Below are 23409 nucleotides of genomic sequence, written 5' to 3' on the forward strand. Positions count from 1 at the left end.
GTAGATGACCTGGTCCCTTTGAGAACTTCTTGTTGATAACGATAGAAGAAAAATAGTACATAACAGATCTTGTCAAAACTGCAGGTCTATGTGTACGCGGTCGAGTTTCTGTGTAGAAGGCCAATTGTCTAACCAATACTAATTGTTCAGCACATGGTATATTAGTGATATATATATTCTGTACAACATTTTCTCATTTGGCTTTCGAAATCAAAAAATGGGAATATCCATTAAAGCTCATGCTCTCAAGTATTGGAAATTTGCTCTTGAAGAAGACCAAGGATCTGATAGAGTAATCAGTATTTTGTTCTTGTTTTTAGAGTTGTAATTTCTTGTTCTTAATCTTGTAAGGTCTACTTCCTAATCTGTAAAGGAAGTTAAATCAGTTCTCATTTATTAATTCCTTTGTTCATCTTGTTGAAGTAACTAGAGTTAGTTATGGAGACCACATGAACTCTAAATCATCTAAGAGGTTAGTGATTTAGGAAGCAATAGAGTTATTATTTCAATGTCTATAATAGAGTTGTTACAAGGATTAGAGAAGAATTCTGAGTACAATTCCTAGATTACAATATCTTGTAATCTGAATCTTTGGATCAATTATTCTAGTGAAGATTTGAGCTAAAATCCTTGGGACAGGTCTTGGTTTTTCTCCCTTGAGCAAGGAGTTTCCACATAAAAATCTTGTGTCTATTTTATCTTTTTGTTCTTTAAGTTTCTGCACTAAAATCTTATAAGGGACCCGGTCCTTATTATTCTGGTGGAAGCATTCATTGTAACAATACATGCATATGAATGACATTGGAGGAACTGAATACATAGGAGTTCAATTGATTTGAATAAGAACAACTTACTACCTTAGGCTTAAGTAGAGGGGAAGAGGTACGGGTATCGTTTCATCATATCCACCTCCGCTTCCCAAGTAGCACTCTATACTTGTTGATTTCTCCACAACACCTTAATGGACACGACCTCTTCGTTTCTTATCTCCTTCACTTGTCGATCTAAGATTTCCACTGGAACCTCCTCATAAGTCAAATTCTCCTCGGAACTCACATCTTCTAATGGTACAATACAATTAGGACCACCCACAAACTTCCTCAACATAGATACAAGAAACACTGGGTGAACCATAGCTAACTCAAATGGCAAGTCCAACTCATACGCTACCTTGCCAACATGTCTCAAGCTTTTATAAGGTCCAACATATCTAGGACTCAATTTCTCTTTCTTACCAAAACGCATTACACCTTTCATGGGTGAAACCTTCAAATAGACCCAATTATCTACCTCAAATTCAAGCTTTTTTTCCTAATATCCGAATAGGACTTTTGATGACTTTGAACTGTCTTCAACTTCTCCCTTATAAGTCTCACCTTCTCTATAGAATCTATTACCAAATCTATACCAATCAAGGACATATCACCTACTTCAAACCATCCCACCGAGGATCTACATCTTCTCCAATACAACGCTTCAAAGGGAGCCATTTAGATTTTAGAGTGATAAATATTGTTGCAGGCAAACTCAATCAATAGTAGATGCTCATCCCAACTTCCTTTAAAATCAATCACACATGCCCTCAACATATCTTCTAAGGTTTGGATCATTCTTTTGGCTTGATCGTCGGTTTGAGGATGGAAAGCGGTACTTAACTTGACTTTCATACCAAGACCCTTTTGAAACAACTTCCAAAAATGTGAAATGAATTGAGTACTTGGATTCGATATAATGGACAAGGGAACACCATGTAGTCTTACCAACTCTAGAACATATAATTTAGCATAGTCTTCGGCACTATAAAAAGTCTTAACTGGTAGAATATGAGCCAACTTAGTCATTTGATCCATAATAACCCAAATAGAATCATGTTGCTTCTCGGTACGAGGCAAGCCCGTTACGAAATCCATATTCACATCTTTCCACTTCCAAGTAGGAATTTCAATGTCTTGAGCTAAACCTCCTAGCTTTTGATGATCAACTTTAACTTGTTGGAAATTTGGACACTTAGCCACGAACTCCTCTATATCCTTATTCATGCCAGTCCATCAATACACTTACCTTAAATCGTGGTACAACCTGGTGGATCCTGAATGAATTGAATATCGAGAACTATGGGCTTTATTCAATATCAACTCTCTTAACCATCAACATTAAGTATACAAAAATGACCTTGATAGCGAAGCACACCATCTCTCCCTTGAGAGAAAGCCTCAATGTCCTTTTCGACAACCGAATTTTTTAATTCAACCAACACCGGATAACTATCTTGCTTGGCCTTGGCATCTGCACAAGATATGATTCTGAACGATTTTGAATAAGCACTTCCACCATTAGAATCAACCAACGGAACACCTAATCAAACCAACCTATGCACATATTTAACTAATTCTTTCTTACACTCTTCAACATGGGAAACACTATTCATAGACAATCTACTAAGTGCGTCGGCAACCACATTAGCCTTGTCGGGATTGTATTATACAATCATGTCATAGTCCTTCAACAATTCAAGTCATCTCATTTGTCGAAGGTTCAAGTTTTTTTGCTTAAATACATATTGTAAACTTTTGTGGTCGGTGAACACATTTACATGAACACCATAAAGATAGTGTCTCCAAATCTTCAAGGCAAACACAACTGTCTCTAGTTCCAAGTCATGGGTCAGATAATTTGTTTTATGCACCTTAAGTTTCCTAGAAGCATAGGCTATCACTTTACCATGTTGCATGAAAACACAGCCAAAACCAACCCTTGAGGCATCACAATACACAATAAAACCATCGGACCCTTTCGATAAGGTCAAAATAGGGGTTGTAGTAAGACGATCTTTCAACTCTTGGAAACTCTTCTCACAAGCTTCCGACCATTGGAACTTCACTTTATTTTGAGTTAACTTAGTCAAAGGAGACAAAATCGAAGAAAACCCTTCCACAAATCTTCTATAATATTCGGCTAGGCCCAAGAAACTCTTAATATCCGAAGGGGACAACAGTCTAGGCCATTTCTTAATCACATGGGTCTTCTTAGGATCAACCATAATTCCTTCACCGGACACAACGTGACCAAAAAAAGCAACATCCCTTAGCCAAAACTCACACTTATTGAATTTGACAAATAATTGTTTGTCCCTTAGAGTTTGCAACATAATTCTTAAGTGATTAGCATGTTCTTCCTCATTTTGAGAGTAAACCAAAATATCATTAATAAACACAATTACAAACATGTTCAAATATTGTTTGAACACTCAATTCATCAAGTCCATGACTGTCGTGGGGGCATTGATCAAACCAAATGACACAACTAACTCATAATGGACATACCTTATTCAAAATGCCATCTTGGGAACATCACACTCCCTCACCCTTAGTTGGTGATAACCAAAACGGAGGTCAATCTTAGAGAAATAGCTTGCCTATTGAAATTGGTCAAACAAATTATCTATTCTTAGAATTGGATATTTATTTTTGATGGTTATTTTATTCAATTACCGGTAGTCAAAACACATACAATGCGAACCATTATTTTTTCTAACAAACAAAATGAGAGCACCTCATAGAGATATACTTGGTCTAATAAAACCTTTGTCTAATTTTTTTTCAATTGATCCTTTAGCTTCTTTAGTTCCGTCGGAGCCATTCAGTAAGGAGGAGGAGAAATGGGTTGAGTATCGGGAAGAAGGTCTATGTCAAAGTCAATTTCCCTTTCAGGAAGAATACCGGATATATCATCGGGAAACTCATTAACAATTGGGACTGACTCTAGAATAAGGCTTTATAATTAGCATCCCTAACCCTCACAAGATGGTAGATGCAATATTTTGAAATCATTTTTTGAGCTTTAAGGCACAAAATGAATTGACCTTTAAGCACGGAATAACTACCCTTCCATTCTAGGACCAGCTCATTAGGGAATTTGAACTTAACCACTAGGGTTCTACAATCGATAGAAGCATAACATGCATATAGCTAATCGATGCCAAGGATAATATCAAAATCGATCATCTCAATCTTAATTAGATCACATAGAGTAACTCTATGGAAAATCGAAACCGGAAAACTTCTATAGACCCTCTTAGCCACAACCGACTCACCTATGGAGTATAAACGAAAAAAGGCTCTAACAATATTTTGGGGCTAACATCAAACCTCATGGCCATATAAGGAATAACAAAAGACAAATTTTTACCCAAATCAAGCAAAGCACAAACATTATAGTAAAAGACCCGTAATATATCGGTTACAACATCGGGAGTCTCCTCCACCTCTTGCCTACCATGAGGAGCATAGAATTGGTTGTTGCATTAACCACCCTTTAGTTGCACTTGAGCACCTTGTTGCACTTGGCCTCCATGAGTAACTTGGCCTTGAAGACGACCATATTTGACCTTACACTCCTTAGCATGATGACCCAGCTTGCCATATGGATAGCACACATTCAAGCCTGCTAGACACTCTCCCTTGTGATTCTTTCCATATTTTGTTTTATGTGGGGGTAACTTGGCCAATAGGAGCACCTCCTTGAGGCTTAGGGTTGGGCACTCTATATTTTTCAAACCTTAGGATAGTAGATTTAAAGAACCTTGCCTAAAATACCTTGGGTGAAAATGAGGACGTCCACCACTTCCAAACTTAACATAAGAGGAATCACTATCATCGGTCCTTGCCTTCTTGGACTCCCTAGTTTTCCCCTTTAGCTTTTCACTCTCTATTTGCTCCGCGTAAATCATAAGTCTAGAGATGTCCATCTCCCAAATATACATAGACATCTTACACTCCTTATAAACCACAGCTGACACACCATACACAAATATGCTCATACAAGCTCTTGGGTCGGCAACCATGAATGAAACATATTTTGACTGTTGGGTGATTTTGAGGGCATACTCCCTCACACTCATACCACCTTGCTCAAGATTTATGAACTCTTGTACCTTTGCCTCCCTCAACTCTAATGGTAAAAAGCTATCAAGAAACACTCCTTTGAATTCATTCCAAGTCACAAGATCTGCCTCTTTAGGCCTCTCTCCTTTCTATTGATCAAACCAAATTTGAGAAATACCCTTAAGTTGGTAAGTAGCCAACTCCGCCCTCTCAACTGGGCTAATCCCCATAATCTTCATAGTCTTGTGAATATTATCAACAAACTCTTATGGATCATCTTCCACCTTAGAACTCTAAAACTCTAGAGGATTTATCCTCATGAAGTCACGAACCCTTGTTGATGTCGTACCCATACTTGAGTTCACGAGGGCAACCATCGCTCGATTGGCTTGAGCCGTAATGGCTTAAGAAAGCACAAGGCCATTTGAAACTCAACACTGGAGACTTGGTTATTCAAGGGATCATTCGAAGCTTGTTTCTCCTCTTCAACCACATTCCTTCGAGCGAAGTATCTTCATGAAGGAATTTTCTGAAAATTATAAAGAACAAGTGATAGGAGGAAAGACTTAAAGTACCACTCTACTGCACGATATAGATCATGAAAGAAGTGATATTTTTCTAAGACGCTTTATATCCTCCTATTCATAGATGTGGCGCAATTCACACCAATGAACAAGACTCTACTAAACGCGACATGTTATACTCCATAGGACAATCCTAAATGTTATGCTTTGATACCAAGTTTGTCGACCCAAACCTAGGGCCTAGACAAGACACGACAATTGGGAATCTGAAGGATCCCAACCAATCCATCTTATCATACATCACAAACGTAAGGAAAAAGAAATATAATAATATAGGCAGAAGTATCAACTCAGCATAGAAGTCAACGAAAGTAAACTCTGACCAAAGGTCCAATATGGACTTATATCAACTTGAAACGTCTAAACATGCCTCAATTCTAGACTTGATGGGGGGTTTAGGAAAAGCTCTTAGATCAGTTGAATCATAAGATAAAATTCAAGTAAACAACGTGAAAGAAAAAGTCATGTCCTAGATGAATGAGGACTCACTAATTTTTTGAGAACTAATTTGGTTCTAGCCATGAATAGAATTATCGTCGTCTGCTCATACATTATAAGAAAATGTAAATAAAATATGCATTAGTACATAGAAGGTACTAAGTATGTGAGGTATGTATGAAAAAATAAAGGAATGTGAGCAATATGACATAAGATGCATGACCAACATAATGAGCATGAATTTACTTAAAGTATTTGAAATATCATGTAAACTATGGTCAAGCATCATAAACTTCATAATAAACCTTTCATCTTTGCATATAACTTGAATGTGGTATAAGAACTTTAACCGACATCTTAAGACCATGAGAGTCATAACATGAAATTCGATATAACTCCCACATCGAGAAGAGAAAGGCTACTTGCCAAGGTAGACTATGAGAGAAACAACTTTAACCTCAATAGCTATATATGGATCCACTAGCTAGGCCATAAAGGCAACCTACGTGGGCAACGTAGTTTGGGACTTAAGTTGCTACTAGGATTTCTTTGGATAACTAACTACGTTACCAGACCAAACCCCACCTATAAGTCTCTCGATGCTTAGTCCATATCCCAACGAAATTTATTAAAACATAGAGACATCATCATTAACTTCATCATAAAGTAATCATTAGAGTAACTTATTAACTTTAGTGATTCATAGGAATTCATAACTTCGGTGAGAATTGTCCTTATCACTATTTAGACACGATTTGTGTGAGAATTGTACTTATCACACCATAATAACTTCCTTGGATAATAATTGATCATCATCATAACTTTCATCATTCAATCATCAATCTTAACTTCATTTGTAAAAGCTTTCTTTTGAAAATCATTGGATTTATAATCAATTCATGAAAAATCTACTTTGAACTTTGTAATCATAATTGAAAGTAATGTTATGCATGTGCATTTGTAATTTAACTTGAAATAATGCAATTCATATAGAATTATTCTTATAATGATCATTGATAACATCTAAAAATAAAATTGAAATAGCCTAATACAATTCATCAAAATTAGGGTTAATAGATAATTGAAACTTGAAGAAAACTTTAAGGAGTCTTTGGAACTCCATGGGTTAAAGGAACCCATTGATCAATCCCCACATACCTTGGTGAAATCTACTCAAAATTGAAGAAGAACCTTGATAAACTTGAACCCTTGCTTGGAATTTGAAGGAGAGATTGAGAGTAGTTATGATCTTTCCTTAGGAGAATTTAGGTGAATGAATTAGACTAGAGGAATTTCAAAGGGTTGGGTAGTTATAGGCTTGAACTTGGCCATAATAGTGTCTAGATACATTGAACCAAACTTTGGAAAAAGACAAGATTGCCCTTCATTAAAATTGAATTTTGAACCTACGAGCCAACTTCTATGAGTCGTCCTCAAGTCTATGTCTCATAGACATGAATCATAGTGCAGGCCTGAACTTCTGAGATTTTGGGAAGCCTCTGAAGTTGTGTCTACGAGTCGTAGTTATGACTCATCATCGTGATTATGAGTCGTCAACTCGACTCATCCTGCAGGTCTGAGAAAACATTGATTTTAGGGTCTCTGATCTTTACCCACGAGTCGTGTCTACAACTCATCAAAAGGACTATGAGTCATAAACTTCACTCACCCTGTAGGTCTTAAAAACTTGCAAAATATTGGTCTTTGAAGTTTTGCTACAAGTCATCCTTAAGACTCGTCAATAGGACTACGACTCATCCTATTAAGTTGTAGGACTCTCCTGAGTTTTGGTACTGAACAAGCCATTAGAATTCACTCTACGACTCATCCCTACGAGTCGTAGAATGGACTACAAGTCGTAGAGAGACTCATAAATATGGGGTTAGTCAAATTTTCTTGAGTTTTCATTTTTGATCCAACTTTCTGACTTTCGGTGTATTACATAAGACCTTATTGGGCAAGGCCCAGGATGTAGCCCTTGATGCAGGTGAGGTGCTCAGTTTTAGGGGGAAAATTTGTTTTCCCCGAGTAGGTGGCTTGATTCAAAAAGTGCTGATAGAGTCTCATGATTCACGATACTCTATCCATCTGGGTGTGACCAAGATTTATTGTGATCTAAAATGACTTTATTGGTGGACTGGCATGAAGAAGGACATAAACGAGTTTGTGGCTAAGTGTCAAAACTATCAGCAAGTGAAATACAAACATCAAAGACCCATAGGTTTACTTTAGAGAATGTTTGTTCCTGAATGGAAATGGAAACGCATAGCTATGGACTTTATGGTTGGTCTTCTAAGACTTGGGGAAATTTGACTCCATTTGTATTGTGGTTGATATACTGTCAAAGTCAGGCCACTTTATTCCGGTTAGAGTTGATTATAATGCACAACAATTAGCAAAGGTCTGTGTGAAAAGGATAATAGGGCTGCACGGAGTTCCCCTTTCTATCATCTCACACTGTGGTATGTAGTTTACATCCAAGTTTTAGGGGAAATTACATCAGGATTTGGGCACTCCACTCACTTTTAACACATCATTTTATCCACAAACTGATGTATAGTCGAAAAGAATAATTCAGGTATTGTGAGATATGTTGAGGGCATGTATAATTGATTTTGGAGGGCATTAGGATAAATTCCTACCACTGTGTGAGTTCTCCTATAATAATAGCTATCATATATAGCACCATTCGAGGCACTTTATGGAAGGGGATATAGATTGCCCATAGGGTGGTTTGAGGCAGGAAATGTGAAACCTTTGGGAGTTGATCTGGCAAGGGACGCTTAGGATAAGGTAAGGAGTATCCAAGCTAAGGTTTTATCAGCCTAGAGTCGACAGAAGGAGTATGCAGATTTCAAAGTAAGGGATATGACATTCCAGGCAGGTGAACAGGTTCTCCTAGGTGTCACCCATCAAGGGTGTGATGTGATTTGTCAAAAAGGGAAAGCTTAGTCATTGTTATATTGGCCCATTTGAGATTTTTAATTATGTAGGAAGTGGTTTACAGGCTAGCTCTACCCCCTAGTTTTTTCGAAATCCATCCAGTTTTTCATTTATCTATGCTGAAGAAGTATCATGTAGATGGAGATTGTATCATAAAATGAGACTCAGTATTATGAGACAAAGACTGTCAGTACGAAGAAGATTCAATTGTTATTCTTGATCATGATGTCAAGAAACTGAGGACTAAAGAGATCAAGTCAATAAAGGTTTAATGGAGGCATCATCCGGTTGAGGAAGCTATTTGGAAAACTGAGAAAGACATATGAGATAAGTATCCTCAGTTGTTTAACAATACAGGTACTACTCTATATTTGCCTTAGCCTAGTTTTTCCTAGTTTGATCACTCGGGGACGAGTGATGGGAAAATTGGTATCTATTGTAATAAACTATTTTCATCGTTATGGATAAGCCAATGGGGAAGGAAATTGGGCCATAAAACTTTCGAGTAGTAACTTAAAAAAAATTGAGCCTAGGCCAGACTTGGATGGAATCTGAGTCAGGTTAGGTATGGGATAATCTAATAATGTATAGGTGATATATTTATCAATTCGATGGTTGTAATCGATAGCCAAGACATTAAGGAGCCGTACGACTTTACTAAATGTAATTGATCTTGGCGTGAAGGGTTAGCTTTAGAATATCATAATTTGAGGGTATGTTGCAAATTGGAAGCTTGGGACACAAATTCCGAGTTTCTGTCCCATGAAACCCACCACGACGAGATTATTACCACTATGGTGGGGCCGTCATGTAGGAATAAGTGGTGTTATGGCGGGATTGACGCGGTTTTAAACGGAAAAAGTCCCAAAAATATTATTTTCTGGACTTTCTCAACTTTGGAGAGCAAAGGGATGAACTGGGGCTATTTTTTTTAGTTTTCTACCCATTGTTGCACCAAAGGTAAGTTAAATACTCTCCTACTTCGTAATTTGATTCTTACAACCTAGAATCCATGGTAACTATCTTAGAGGAGGTTCTTGGCCTGAATTTAATGGTTGAAATTAGCCCTAGATGGGCGATAGGATCATGAAAGTGGCCAAGGATTAGGATTTTGATGTAACCCGGATATTGTAGGACAATAGTTCATTGTATTGTGTATTTCTTATTTCATTTTAAACTAAGAACAAGTCGAAAGACTTAAAAAAGAAAAGTTCCAACTATTTAGAGTTTTCAAGGCTTGATTTTGAGATAAGTGATGGCTTTACATTCACGTCTGTGTTACATGTGATCTTTGTTACATGTGCTTGGTATTGTAATTGATAGTATTGTTTACATGTGTGAGACTAGGAAAGATGTAAATAAAATAATTTCTGAGATCAATTACATGCAACGAACTTGTCACTTGATTGTGCAAGTATGTGAACTATTCATTATGATTTGTGATTGTTATATATTGAATCAAATGTCACATTCCGACATATACACACATATATATTCACACACATATTGAATCGGGTGTCACGTTCCGACACAAACTATTGGTTTGGGTGTGGGTCCCATTAGAGGACTATTGTTGGCTGTTGTTTGAGATTGACATTGTGAAATTGAATGATGGTTATGAATTTGCTAATTGGTAATATGTTCATGGATGTCTGTCTTTATTATATTATAGTTTTTTGCATATGTTTCACTGACTAGATTGGCCACGAGATTCTACCAGTGCACCGTTGTTTATGTGTACTAATACTTCACTTGTTCTTTCTTTGTGGAGTACAGGGCATCTTCAGAAAACTACTGACAGACCTCAGTTAGGAGACCACTGACTTTCGGGATTCAAGGGTGAGCCAGCTTTTTCAAGCTGTCATGGATTCTTCTAGGATCTCAATCCAACCTTTCAGACTTAGACTCTATCTTCATACTATTTTACTTTTGTTGTTATGGGGTTGCATCCCCTTATTCTTAGACTTATTCCTTAGTAAAGTTTTAGTACAAGGACTTTCAGGTCCTAGGGGGGATTTACTTCCGCATGTTGACTGTATTGATGATTGTTTGTTTAATATCCTGAGTTTATGGGAACTCAGTTAAAACTTATTTAAAAATTGTTTTCACAATCTTTTGAATGCATGTTTCTGTGTTAGGATGCTAGTTGGGGTATAGTTTTGGTTCTCCCAATCAGAGGGATTGTGTGGGTGTCCGATTTGGGTCGTGACACGTAACTACTATTACGGGTAGAGCAAAAACGTTGGCATCTTAGCTGAAAACGAAAGATCAGTCAACTTACTTTGTAAATTTGAAATTTCTAATATTCAATATGATGACTTTGCAGTGTGCAGGCACTTAAAGCTTTGGTTTTGGAAAGGATGGATAAAGCTAAAAGCATTTTCGATTTGCTTACATGCCAAAGAGCTTTTGTACACTAATGACTCTTTCTTGATTGATGATCTTACTCTCATCACTATACAGATTATTATCCAACGACTTTATCACTGTCAGTACTTCATGTTTTGTCCACTTGGACAAAAATGGTCACTCAATAATATTTTTAAATTTCTTTTGTATCTTGACAGTGGATATGGACAGAATTTGCTACGAGGATTCATAAAATGTACAAGTACAATTTAGATTTTGGAACTGAAGCTTGCATTTCATTTCCTTAACCATTTGTTGATAGCTATTAAAATGTACAAGATTTTTAGTGAAGAAAGGTTCCTGCTTTGGGCAAAATGCAGCATTCAATTGCAGGTTTTGTCTTCAGTTCTTGGTTTCATTTGTTTTCTTGATAGTACGATAGTAGCTTTTGTCCATAGTTAAACAAAGCGGAATGTGCAATGAGGATTCATAAAGTCAACTTGAAATTGCTCCGGATTGAAGGACATTTGGTTGTAGTTGGTGGTGGCGGTGGTGTTGTCGTCTTTTAGTTCAATATTTTTTACAATATTGGGCTATGATGTCTTAGCTTAAATGAAGTGATATGGATAGTGAAGATTCATATAGTTGGCCCTACCTTACTCGGCATTGAACCGTTATAACATTTTGCAGTATTGCTAATGAAACTCGATACTTACAATTTTGTGAATTAATTTGGAATTTTCTCAATTTCAATTTTGCAGTGATCAACCAACCCAACTATCTGATTTCACTTGGGAAACAAAATATTCATCTTTTTCCTTTCTGGGTTTTGTTGATTTGGTACAGAGAAAACATAATTAAGCATTCTTGAAGCATTTTTTAAGGTGATGTTTGAGTCTTTTTGATTAATAAGTTAAGTTTAGTCTAGTTTTTGGCAGAGTTTTAGTTGCTTGTATAAGAAGTGAACCCTAAAGTTCATTTGCAAGATTTTGCTTTGCATCATTTCAGAACTAATATATATTTCAGAACTAATGCATGGTCTTGTTCAAATGTTTTTCCTCTAATTCACACACTTCAAAATTGAAAGTTCTAAAGGACGCTTTCTTTGATTTTAGTGTTTTATTCAAGATTCTTTTACCTCTTAAAAATGAAAGAAAGTTACAATTCTCTATCCAAATCGAACTAACAAAATTATCAAATCGAATAAAACTGCAATGGGAAGCCCATTTCATACCAAATTTAATTAGGTATTTTTTTTTATTTTTATTTTTTTTTTTTTTTTTTTTTTATGGGAACAGACCCTACACGAGGCTCCCACCTCTCGTGCACAGTCAGGGGTTGAGCAGCACCCCCAAGCCTTAACATAAATAATCAAAATAAAATACAAGGAGGGGGACATAAACCTTACCTCCGATCCTATGGTGGTTCATAAGTCGGCTAACCTATTAAGGTCGGCTAACTCATCCCCGATACAAAAAGAGACTAACTATAACTAGAAAGCATTAAACCTGTGAGAGGACTCCTCTCGGTACAAATCAACTAAGAAAGCATAAATGAGGGAGACTCTCCCCTTCCACGAGAATACAAGAAAGTAACCTACACTAGTCCTATTCAAGAACAAGTATACGAACCTTCTATCTCGCATGGGTTGGGGAAATTCTTTTCATCTTTGCTCTTTTTAGACATGTCGTACCAAGTAGGTCCAAGGAAAGTTGCAGCAACACCAATCGTAGCCAAGTTGGAAAATTAAAGATAAACATGTTCAAGAAGGTTGTTTTATCCTTTTTAATCTTCTTCTCCTGAAGCTTGCCATTCCTATCTTGTCTAGCTTTATGTAGCCCTTGGTTTCTTGTGGAAGTTGTTGAAGGTTGTAGAAGTGTTGTGTATTATCAAGTGTATGGCTGTACTTAGATAATGTATCAGCTGGAAAATTTGCTTCCCGAAAAACATGTTTGCATTGGAAGTATTCTAGCAGTTGGACCAGTTGTTGGAGTTCATTAACGTAGTTTTGAATGTTCCAGGGTGGTTTGATGTCCAGATTCAGCCACTTGATCACAAGTTCCGAATCTACTTCCAATATTACTCTATTATAACCATGTTGAATGCACCAATTAATGCCAACACTGGTTGCCTGCACTTCCGCTTGATTATTTGTTCCAACTCCCAAAGGAGAGGCAAAAGCATATATCAAATTACCCTTATGATCCCTTACTATGCCTCCTGCTCCTATCTTTCCTGGGTTGCCTATGGCACTCCCATCAGTGTTAAGTTTAACTATGTTAGGGGGGGGTTTGAGCCATTTAACCTGGGTTACTTTTATGTCATGCTTACAGTTTTCTATCCAAATAATTAGATCTTTCCAAGCTGGTGGCCATTGGATATATGGAAAAACTGTGGTAATAAGCATGTATATTTCTTTGATTATATTGAACTTCACCCTAGTAGTACTAGATTTCTTTCCTCCATATTTACTTGCACACCTGTTCTTCCAGACATTCCAGCAAATAAATATAGGGAGGGCTTGCAACATGAGTTTATGTACAGCATTGTTTGGTTTGTAGGTCCACCATCTCATCAAGATGTCTCTAATGGAGTTGTGGTCCTGCCTGATTCCCCCCCAGTTGGAGAAATATGTCCAGATGTGTTTAGCAAAGCTTCCAGAGACAAATATGTGATCTATGTTGTCCAAACCAGGCCTGTAGCAGCATGAGCACTCTGCAGTTTCTCTCCCAAAAGAAATCAGTTTATCATTGGTTGGCAGTTTGTGTCTCAATGCTCTCCAAAGCAAGAATGAAGCCTTGAAGGGGATGTTAGTATGCCATGTCATCCTATCTATCAATGTGTTGTTTTTTTTCTTTCTCACATTTTCCCAAGCTGATTTACAAGTGAAATTACCATGTGATTGCAGCTTCCATTGAGCTTGATCTAATGTGTTTTGTTGGTACATGATTTTAGTATTGAGAATTGTGTGTATCATGTGTTGAGGGGCCTGTTGCCTGATTTTCTCTTCATTCCATTTTCCAATTGTCAAGAACATGGAGACAGTGGAGTTATTGAATCTTGGAATATATTCATAGTGATTGGCTAGAGGGCCAATACCCAACCAATCATCCCACCAGAAACTGCAGTTCCCTGAACATAAGGTCCACTTAATGTGAGGTTCTATGTCACCTTTGTTCTTCATCATGTTCTTCCACATGAGAGATTGACCTGTGTGCCACTTTTTTGTGACAGGGTGAGCTCTTTGGCAGTATTTAGCTCTCAAGAAATCCCCCCATAAAGATCTCTTAGTTCTGAACAACCACCAATGTTTGTATTGCATTGCCAGACATATATCTTCCAAGTTTTTTACACCAATACCTCCCTCCTCATATGGTAAGCTAAGGGTTTCCCAAGAGGCCCAATGGTACTTCCTTTTCTCCTTATCCCAACCCCAGAAGAAGTCAGCAATAAGGCATTTTATTTGTTTCAAAGTGGTTCTGGTAGGGGTTATGGCAGATAACAGATGTATAGGAAGTGATTGAAGCACTGATTTGATCAAAGTGGCTCTCCCCCCATAGCTTAGCATCTTTGTCTGCCACCCTTGAATTTTAGCAATCACTTTTGAAACTATACCAGTGAAATATATGACCCTTTGTCTTCCTATATACAATGGACATCCCAAGTATATCATAGGCCCATGAGTGCATTTATAACCAGTGATGTTCACTACTCTATCCATTATATCATCAGGGGTATTGGTAGGGATTAAGATTTGGCTTTTGTCCTTATTAATAAGCTGCCCAGAAATGCCTTCATACATCTGAAGAGTCTTCATGATGAGTTGAAGGGAATACTTGGAAGTTGAGGTGAAGATAATAATGTCATCTGCAAAACTCAAGTGGTTAATTTGAGGACCCCTTTTCTCCATTTTAAAACCAGTGTATAGATAGTGCTGATGAAGGTTGTTTAACATTCTGGTCAGTACTTCTGCACCAAGAACAAAGAGAGCAGGAGAGAGTGGGTCTCCCTGTTTGAGACCTCTTGTTGAGTGGAAAAAACCATGCCTGCTGCCATTTATGATGACAGAGTACCAATTGTTAGACATTATCCTCCATACCATGTCTATGAAGGTTTCCCCAAATCCCATCTTTCTCATGACAAGACAGATAAAGGACCATGAGACTCTATCATAAGCCTTGGCCATGTCAAGTTTAATAACCACATTATCTCCAATTTTGGGTTTGTTTATGTTATGCATAATTTCTTGAGCCAGCATAATGTTCTCAGATATGCTCCTTCCTTGGACAAATCCAGACTGATTATCAGAAATAAGATGTGGAAGGATGGGAGCCAGTCTGCTACTAAGGAGTTTGGATATTATTTTGCTACTAAAATTGCTGAGAGATATAGGTCTGAATTCAGATAGTCTATTAGGATGTTCAACTTTTGGGAGTAGAACCAGACATGCATGGGAGACGTATTTTGGGATGTCATGGCCATTAAAGAAAAACAGAATCAGCTCCAAAAGGTCCTCACTGATAATGTCCCAGCATACCTGGAAAAACTTGCCACTCATCCCATCAGGACCTGCAGCAGAAGTACCATTCATAGAGAAAATCACTTTCTGTAACTCCTCTTTAGTAGGTACCTTTTGCAACATGTGGTTTTGATTGTCACTGACCTTTCTAGGTATGTACTTAAGGAAATCTTCCTTGATTTTCTTGTTGTCTGTAGTAAATATCTTTTCAAAGTAATGACATGCAGCCTTGGCAATTTCCTCATTTCCCTGGATACTATTACCCTGATCATCCTCAATTTTGTGAATATACAGTCTTCTCCTTCTCCCTCTAATGATAGCATGGAAGTAATTGGAGTTGGCATCCCCTTCCTTAAACCATTGTAGTTGAGTTTTTTGTTTGAGGATGGATTGCTCTATCTTCAGATACCTGATGTATTTGGCATTGATCAAGTTCAACTTGGTTCTATTATCTTCGGAGTTATCACTAATTATTGCATCCTCAGCCTCTCTAACTTTTGTCTCAAAATCAGTGATGGAAGAGAAAATATCACCATATTCTTGTCTTGACCACTTACTCAGAGTACTTCGCACTCTTTTCATTTTTTCCTGAAATCTTCTCATAGGATTTCCTGCGGCAGGTTTTCCCCAGCACGTTTTCACTACATCGAGGAAGCTATCATTATCAACCCAGCAGTGTAGAAACTTAAAATACTTAGGGGCACTGTTCTGTCTCTCTGCACACTCCATGAATAAAGGGCAATGGTCTGATCCAGTGGAAGCTAAATGAGTAATAGTAGTCATGGGCATCATGTCTAACCACTTGTCATTTACCATAGCTCTATCTAGTCTCTTCCAAATCCTGGCATCATTATCTCTGTTGTTACACCATGTATACTTTGCACCATGAAAACCCAAGTCTATGAGTCCACAAGCTTCAATAGTACTTATGAATTCAAAACTTTTGTTCATGTTGTAGGGTATGCCCCCCAGCTTCTCTTCAATGCCAGTGATTACATTAAAATCCCCTATTTTTATGAAATTTGTAGGTGTTTGAACATGCAATTTCATTTTATTAATTCAAATCATGAGATGAAATTCCTAATTCTTCAAAAAAATTTGATTTGAGAATTTATATCATGACTTCACATTTTTCAAATACAAATATTGACCTACAAGTTTATATTTTATAAAGAAAAAAAATGTTCAATTTTATTTTTTTATTGAACGAAAATTCGATCAATAAATGTATTTTTTTTTCAAATGCATGCTGTGAGAAAATTGTCCATACAATGTGGAAGAATTATATTAAAGAGTAGTATACAACAACTCATGTTCAATTTTACTTTTTTATTAAACAAAAATTGGATCAACAAATGTTGTACTTTTTTTATGAACAGTCTTGTAATAGTGTATTATACTTTTTGTCATGAACTTTTATTTATTTGGCAAGACTATATGAATTGAAACAATTTTGATAATTTGCACAACTTGTAAGGTTTTTATGTTCATGAGAAAAAAAATACAACTTAAATATCCAAATGAAACAGTAACTTCATTTCATAAAATTTCATATAATGATTTCATCTCACATGTCCAAATGATCCTTAATACCAAAAATAGTGAATCAAAATGTTAAAAAATCACACCATACTGACCAACAAACACCCCTAACTGCAAGCAATCTCTTGGGGTTTCAAAAAAATTGAATGAATTACAATTACAACATATCAAAGACCAAACAAAATTTCAATATCGGAGAGCCAAAAATCAGGGCATGTGCATAAGATTTTTCTCATAATACATAAATACATACGGGCAAGAAGCATTTTTCTCCTTGTCCTTTTTCATTTTCTTGTTGCTTTGAAGAGCCCCAGGTGACAGACGGTGGAGAGGTGATTGTGTACCAAAATATTGGATACCATTTCATTAGAGCAACCAAAGAGAGGAGAGTTACTGACTCTGAGTGTGTGCTAGACTATCAGGGATAACATCAACAGGCAGACTTTCTTCATCTTCACATTGAGCTGCCGTAGCCTTCGCCTTCTTGAAACGGCTAGAGCTTCTCAGAATCATCTCCATGCTTATGGCCTCACCTAAAAAGCTGTTGGAATATTCAGTGTGATCATAAGCACCAGAAATGTGACGAATAAAGGAAGTGCACAGATAACTTAGACAAACTCATTTTCTAATTCAAAATGTACTAAACTATTTGCTCTAACACCAAAGTTTCCCAAATATTCATCTCACTAACTACAGTATGTCTTTGGACACGTCATCCTTAAGTTTTCTCCACCTGTCATTAACAGCCATTACCAATCATAGATTGATCATCAATGTTGTGCACAAGTGACGTGATGACAAAATAGAGCAATGTTTTATTTTTTGATAAATTGATAAAATAGGCAACATCAAGAGATCATAGCTTAAGTTTACTCCACCAGATCAAGCTACCAGAACAAAGTGTAGGAAAAAAGTCTGCCCATGGATGCATACACCCGGAGAACCCTTAATTGGCCATGGACGCGTATGTCCGGAGAAACCCCAATTCTCCCCACCCCACCCCCAACCAAAAAAAAAAAGATCTACGGACTTGTTAAGTCTCAGAATTTATAAACAAGGTAAATCATAGAGGACTGGTTCATAAGCGACAATCTACCATTAGAAAAGAACCATGTTTAAATAAGGGAATAAGGAAAAAATAAAGAGATCTCACTTACTTTGAGTTGAGCTTACGCTTTCCAGCATCATCATTCCTTTTTGCAACATTAGCTCCTATCAAGTCAACATAGAAAGTAGAAATTAGCTTATAAAAGGAATGAAGATAGAGAGAAACAGGAAACTGTGAAACGTATTTTGAAATATATATATTTCATTAATTTATTATCCATAGCAAAAATAAGGGGTCCTTAATATGCTTTAATACTTCGGAATCATGATTTTGGCATGCCATAGGAATGACTAAGCCCAGAACCACAAAGAAGAAATGAAGAACTTCCTCTATCCCTTTCAACAGTTTACTGCAAGGGGAGGGGAATTGAGTGAGAGGATAGAATTAGGTGCTGTTTGGAAATCAGAAGCATTGCCGACTCAGAGCTCAGAGCTTACGTTGCCCGATCTTGTGTTAGCATAAAATTTTCAATTGGTTTGATAGGATGTCATACCAAGCCTCACAGATTGTCTACCAGCCTAACATGAGTAACATTTCTTTGTTAGAGTAAAAGGTTTCAAATTTGTGGCCGATGGAAGAACATATAGGACTCTGCTTATGTTGCCTGATCTTATGTTTAGCAAAATGTTCAATTAGTTAAATAATAGGATATTATACCATGCCTCATAGATTGTTTACCAGCCTAACATGATTGACACAGCTTTGTTTGAGTAAAAGGTCTCAAATTATTGTGAAGGTCGATGGAATAACATATAGGAATGTCAAGACATGAAAAGAAAACTAAGCAAATCAAATTTGTAATTACCTTCTGGAGTTGAAGCCTGACTTATTTCACTTTCTTCAACTGAGTTGCCGGAAGAAGATGAATTCGATGAAGTCTCAGTTGTAGAATCAGAATTTCCACCCTCTTTACTGTCATACCTTCTCGATCTACTATCCCCAAATTTAGGCCCTGATTTAGGAAGCAATCCTTTCTTTGGTTGTGTACAATCCTCAATGTTTGCAGTTCTCACTTTTGTATTTCTGGTAGACAAACTTTGGATTTCTGAACCTGTTTGCCGTCTATTGTCCTCAGGGAACTTGTCAGAACCTTTTGAGCTGGAGCTGGAGCTGGACGTAGATTTGTCAGTAGATTCTTCACTTTTCTTCTTGTAAGCAGGAGCATCATAAGTTGCAAGCTTTCCAGCTTCTTCAAGTGTTTTATCTCCCTGAGCGCTTGAGCGATTCGGAAGTGCCACCTCAATTCTTGATTTCAAGATATCTTCCAAAAATCCTCTAGAAGTCATACCGTCCTTCGATTTTCTGCTAGCTTTTGTGTCTCTGTTTGATTTCATTGGTTTCTTTGATGCAACTTCTCCTTGTTGACCAGGAACAAAATATTGCTTGAAGTTAATGCCATCGCTCTTATCAGTATTTACGTCAGGTACGTGCATCTCCTCTAACACACCCTTAGTTAAAGTATGAGATGGCACTGGAAACGAGTCAGCATTTCCGACATCTTCCCTAGAACTCTCAAAGTTGGAATGAATACCAGAATTTCTCTGATTTTCCAACTTGGTACCACCATACTGATCAACATGAATACTTTTACCTGACTCGTCCATCTCCATTGGCTCTGGCAGAGGGTTCTCATCTTCCAGATTATCATTTGAAGCTGCTAAGTCTTTGTGACTGCCTTCCTGGTCTTGAAAAGGCAAAATGGATTTGCTCTTCTTAGAACTTTGGCTCTTTTTGGTTTTCATTTTCAGTCTCTTTTCTGCAATGCTCAAAATCTCCAGATTTTTATCCGTCTGGTTAAGTAGCAAATGTTCAACCTCATTTCCCTTCTCCTCAACCGACGGAAGCTCTGCCTCAATGCAGGTTGCCTTCTCAACTTGGTGATGAGAACCTGCAGTATAAGCACTCTTTGACACTTGTTCTGATGCTCCCTCTCTTTTGCTGGCAGACAATGCATTTTTATCTTGATTAGACCCTTCAACGAAAGGATTAGCAGAAGGATCTTGCGTTGATGAAGGGGCACATGAAACATCATTAATATAAGTGGAAACCTCCATTTTTGTTTTTTTCTTCTTACTTCGACCAGAGTTTCCATGTCCTTCAGCAACCTTCACATCGAAGGGAGCCATCGAGATAGTTTCCACTTCCTTAATGGTCATTTCTGCTTTGGCATAATCCGAAGATCTGCATGTTGCAGATTGAGCTTGCACCAGATCCTCGTTATGAGGCGACCCTTTCTCCTCTGTATTTAGACAAATATGCAGCACTTCAGCATCAAACAAAATTTCACCTTTCTTACTCTGCTCAGTTACAGGATCAGTTGTAGATCCAATCCCTGCAGGTAAAGAAGGGCAGTTCACCATAATGTCATCCTCTCCGTCTAATTTATCACGAATCTTTTCAGCAGATTTCTTCCGACTCTTTTTCTTCCGCTTCATGCTGCTAGCATTTCCAGATTCAATGTTCTCCTTGTCATCCAATGCCCTTTTTGCTGAGAGAACTTGTTCTTTAGTTGCCCCGGTTGCTTTATTGTTATCTGAAGGAAGGGATGTCTCAGCAGCTTGAGTAACAGACAACTTGCCTTCTTTCCCAATTTCATTTATAGGATCCACATCAGTTTTTGGCATACGACCAACCTTTGTAGTTGCATCACTTGAACAATCATTACGGACTATATCTTGGTCAGATGCATAAGCATTTTGATAAGCCCCAACAATATTTTTCATATCTGACTTTTGATGAGAAGTTGACTTCTTGGCCCTGCTTCTCTTCCTCCCAAAGCTATTTTCTGCTGCTCCTTGTAAATTTCCCAAGTGGTAGGAAGGCACTGGACCCCTGGTACTTGGATCGCCCAAATTCTCACTCATGGGCATTTCAAAATCACTGTTCGGTATCAGCTTCTGTTCTCCAGTTATATTAGCAACATCAGTTCCAAGTTCATCGTCTCCAGAGACAATAGATTCAAGAATAGGTCGGCCAACTAAATTCATTTCACAAATATCCTTGCAGATTGGTGCTGGACACTCTTTGTTTGACGTTTGATCTTTAACAGGAGATGTTTCTTTCAGTTTGGATTGAGTAACATGAATAGTAGAGTCAACATCAGTCAACTTGTCAAAGATCTTCATTTCAACTCCTTCCTTTTGCTCTAATCCCCTAGTTCCCTCAAATTTATCAGTGGAACCCAGAACCATGCTGGCAACCTCATCATGGCATGTCAATGAGTCCTCCCCCTTCCTTTTTTTGCTCTTCTTCCTCTTCTTATGGGATGTATCTGTTCTCACAGATTGGTCCCCCAACGTTTCTTCTGCTAAAGCTTCCTTTATTGGTTTACCTGCTGTGGAGTTCTCTGGAATAGCGATCTTCAAGATATCCCTATGATTGAACTCGGTGGAACCTCGACTGCTTTCCTTGATACCCAAAATCTTAACTTTATTTGCAACAGTCTCAGAATGTGATGTTTCGCCAAGTGTATCATTGTTCGTATTTCCACGTAGCTCATCCTTCTCACCAGAGACTTCAGCACTTGCCCTACCCATCCTGCTTTTCTTCATTCCCAGTTTTGACACCTTACTGGGATCAGAACATTGGTTTATTAAAGGTTCAGCACTGACATCTACCAGTTTCATGTTTATATTTTCCCGTTCTCCTTCATTTGAATTTGTCGAAGTAGTATCATTCCCAACAATTTTACATTCAGAATCATTGTCCATGCCACGATTTGAAGTGCTGGTACCTGTTACCGGAAGGTTGAGTACATCTTCTTTGTGCTTCAATTTACGCTTCTTAGCCACAGGACCAGATCTGGGAGAAAGTTCCTGTGAATTATCTGGGGGCTTCACACTCTTGAATTCACCAATGACCTTGGCAACTTCCTTCTGTTTCACGATGGAGCTAGATGCCAAGCTCTCATGAGCTGGGTGAGATTCAGTAGTCACAAAAACCTTGTGTTTATCCATTTCATTGAATGAATCACAGGGGAGAATATTTTCAGCTTCAATGCAAAGTAATCCTTGGTCATTTCGAGGGCATTGAATTCTAGAAGCATCAATAGAAAGGAACCATCCCTTTTTGATACCCTCAAAAACACTTCTAACAAGCATAGTGTCAGGCAAATGATAGTAATGTCCTTTCCGTTTCACCTATTAGAAATTACGAAAAGCACGTCATCACACAAGAGATGAACACAAAAAAAATTGAGTTGGAGTTGGAGCTGGAAAGCAACAAACCTTCACAGAAGAAATCTTCAACTCCCTTATTTCAGGAAAGCACCTTAAGTGTTCTAACACGATCTTTTCTGCATAACACAAAAATGATTTTCAGTAAAATTTCATAATGCAAAACAAAATTAACAAACAATTATAAGAAGTGAGGAAAAGAGGAAATTACTTTTGATATCGGAGACAGTGTCGGAGTGGGAGATAATTACAGCCAAGTGGGTATCCAGATTGGTATCTATGAAAACCGTCTTGTACGACGTCATATCTTCCGTTTCCGTAGCTCCATCGGAATCAGTTCCTTCGCGACGTCGTTTCATCGTGATTGCGCCGCAAACCAAGACGGCCGGAAAATTTGCCGATCAAAAGCAAAAATAGACAAGGGTTTTAGCTCCGTGGTGGCGATAGCACAAAGTGAAGGGTTTAACTCCACATGAAAGGGGTTTTGCCGCCAATAAACTAATGGGCCGCACTTGCTTTATCAACAGCCCAAATCCTACAAAATAGGGAAATGTTAGCAACATTTTTACAGAATATGCCATAAATGTTCTCCAATTATTCGAATTAGGGGTGTGCAAACCAACTGATAAATCGAATAAAAAATGTGTTATTGGTTTGTTGCTATTGAATTATTGAGTTAATAGTTATTTAATAATTTTATAAAATAAATTATTGGGTTATCGATTCGGTATTTTTAATATTGTATTATTGGCTAAAACGATAACTCATTAAGATTATAATAATTTATTACTTTAATATATACTCAAACACAAAGATCACACAAAAAATATTAATATAAATATCAAATTACTAAATCAAACTATCAGTG

The 23409-nt window shown here is 37.5% G+C and overlaps 1 protein-coding gene across 2 annotated transcripts; it reads right to left on the reverse strand.

The window, feature by feature from the left end:
* Positions 1–17231: 17231 nt before the first annotated feature.
* On the reverse strand, positions 17232–23045 carry LOC129880423 (uncharacterized). 2 transcript variants are annotated; one of them, XM_055954453.1, is made up of 5 exons: positions 22753–23044; positions 22593–22660; positions 19172–22505; positions 18416–18470; positions 17232–17799 (listed from the first exon to the last, which is right to left on the reverse strand). In XM_055954453.1, exons 1-5 carry the CDS (start codon positions 22898–22900, stop codon positions 17649–17651), a joined length of 3756 nt encoding a protein of 1251 aa, XP_055810428.1. In that variant the 5' UTR covers positions 22901–23044; the 3' UTR covers positions 17232–17648. The 2 variants fall into 2 exon arrangements, with proteins under 2 accessions (XP_055810428.1, XP_055810429.1); XM_055954454.1 differs by having other exon boundaries at positions 17704–17791; positions 22753–23045.
* Between the last annotated feature and the right edge of the window lie 364 nt (positions 23046–23409).

This window comes from Solanum dulcamara, chromosome 2 (assembly GCF_947179165.1).
Source record: "Solanum dulcamara chromosome 2, daSolDulc1.2, whole genome shotgun sequence".
In the NCBI taxonomy this organism is placed as follows: Eukaryota; Viridiplantae; Streptophyta; class Magnoliopsida; order Solanales; family Solanaceae; genus Solanum; species Solanum dulcamara.

Excerpts from the sequence above, each read along its gene's own strand:
- LOC129880423 (XM_055954453.1), bottom strand. The coding sequence starts at position 22,900 with ATGAAACGACGTCGCGAAGGAACTGATTCCGATGGAGCTACGGAAACG. Across the intron at positions 22,661-22,752 it reads CACTGTCTCCGATATCAAAA|AAAAGATCGTGTTAGAACAC; the intron begins GTAATTTCCTCT and ends TGTGTTATGCAG. Across the intron at positions 17,800-18,415 it reads AAGCGTAAGCTCAACTCAAA|CTTTTTAGGTGAGGCCATAA; the intron begins GTAAGTGAGATC and ends ATATTCCAACAG.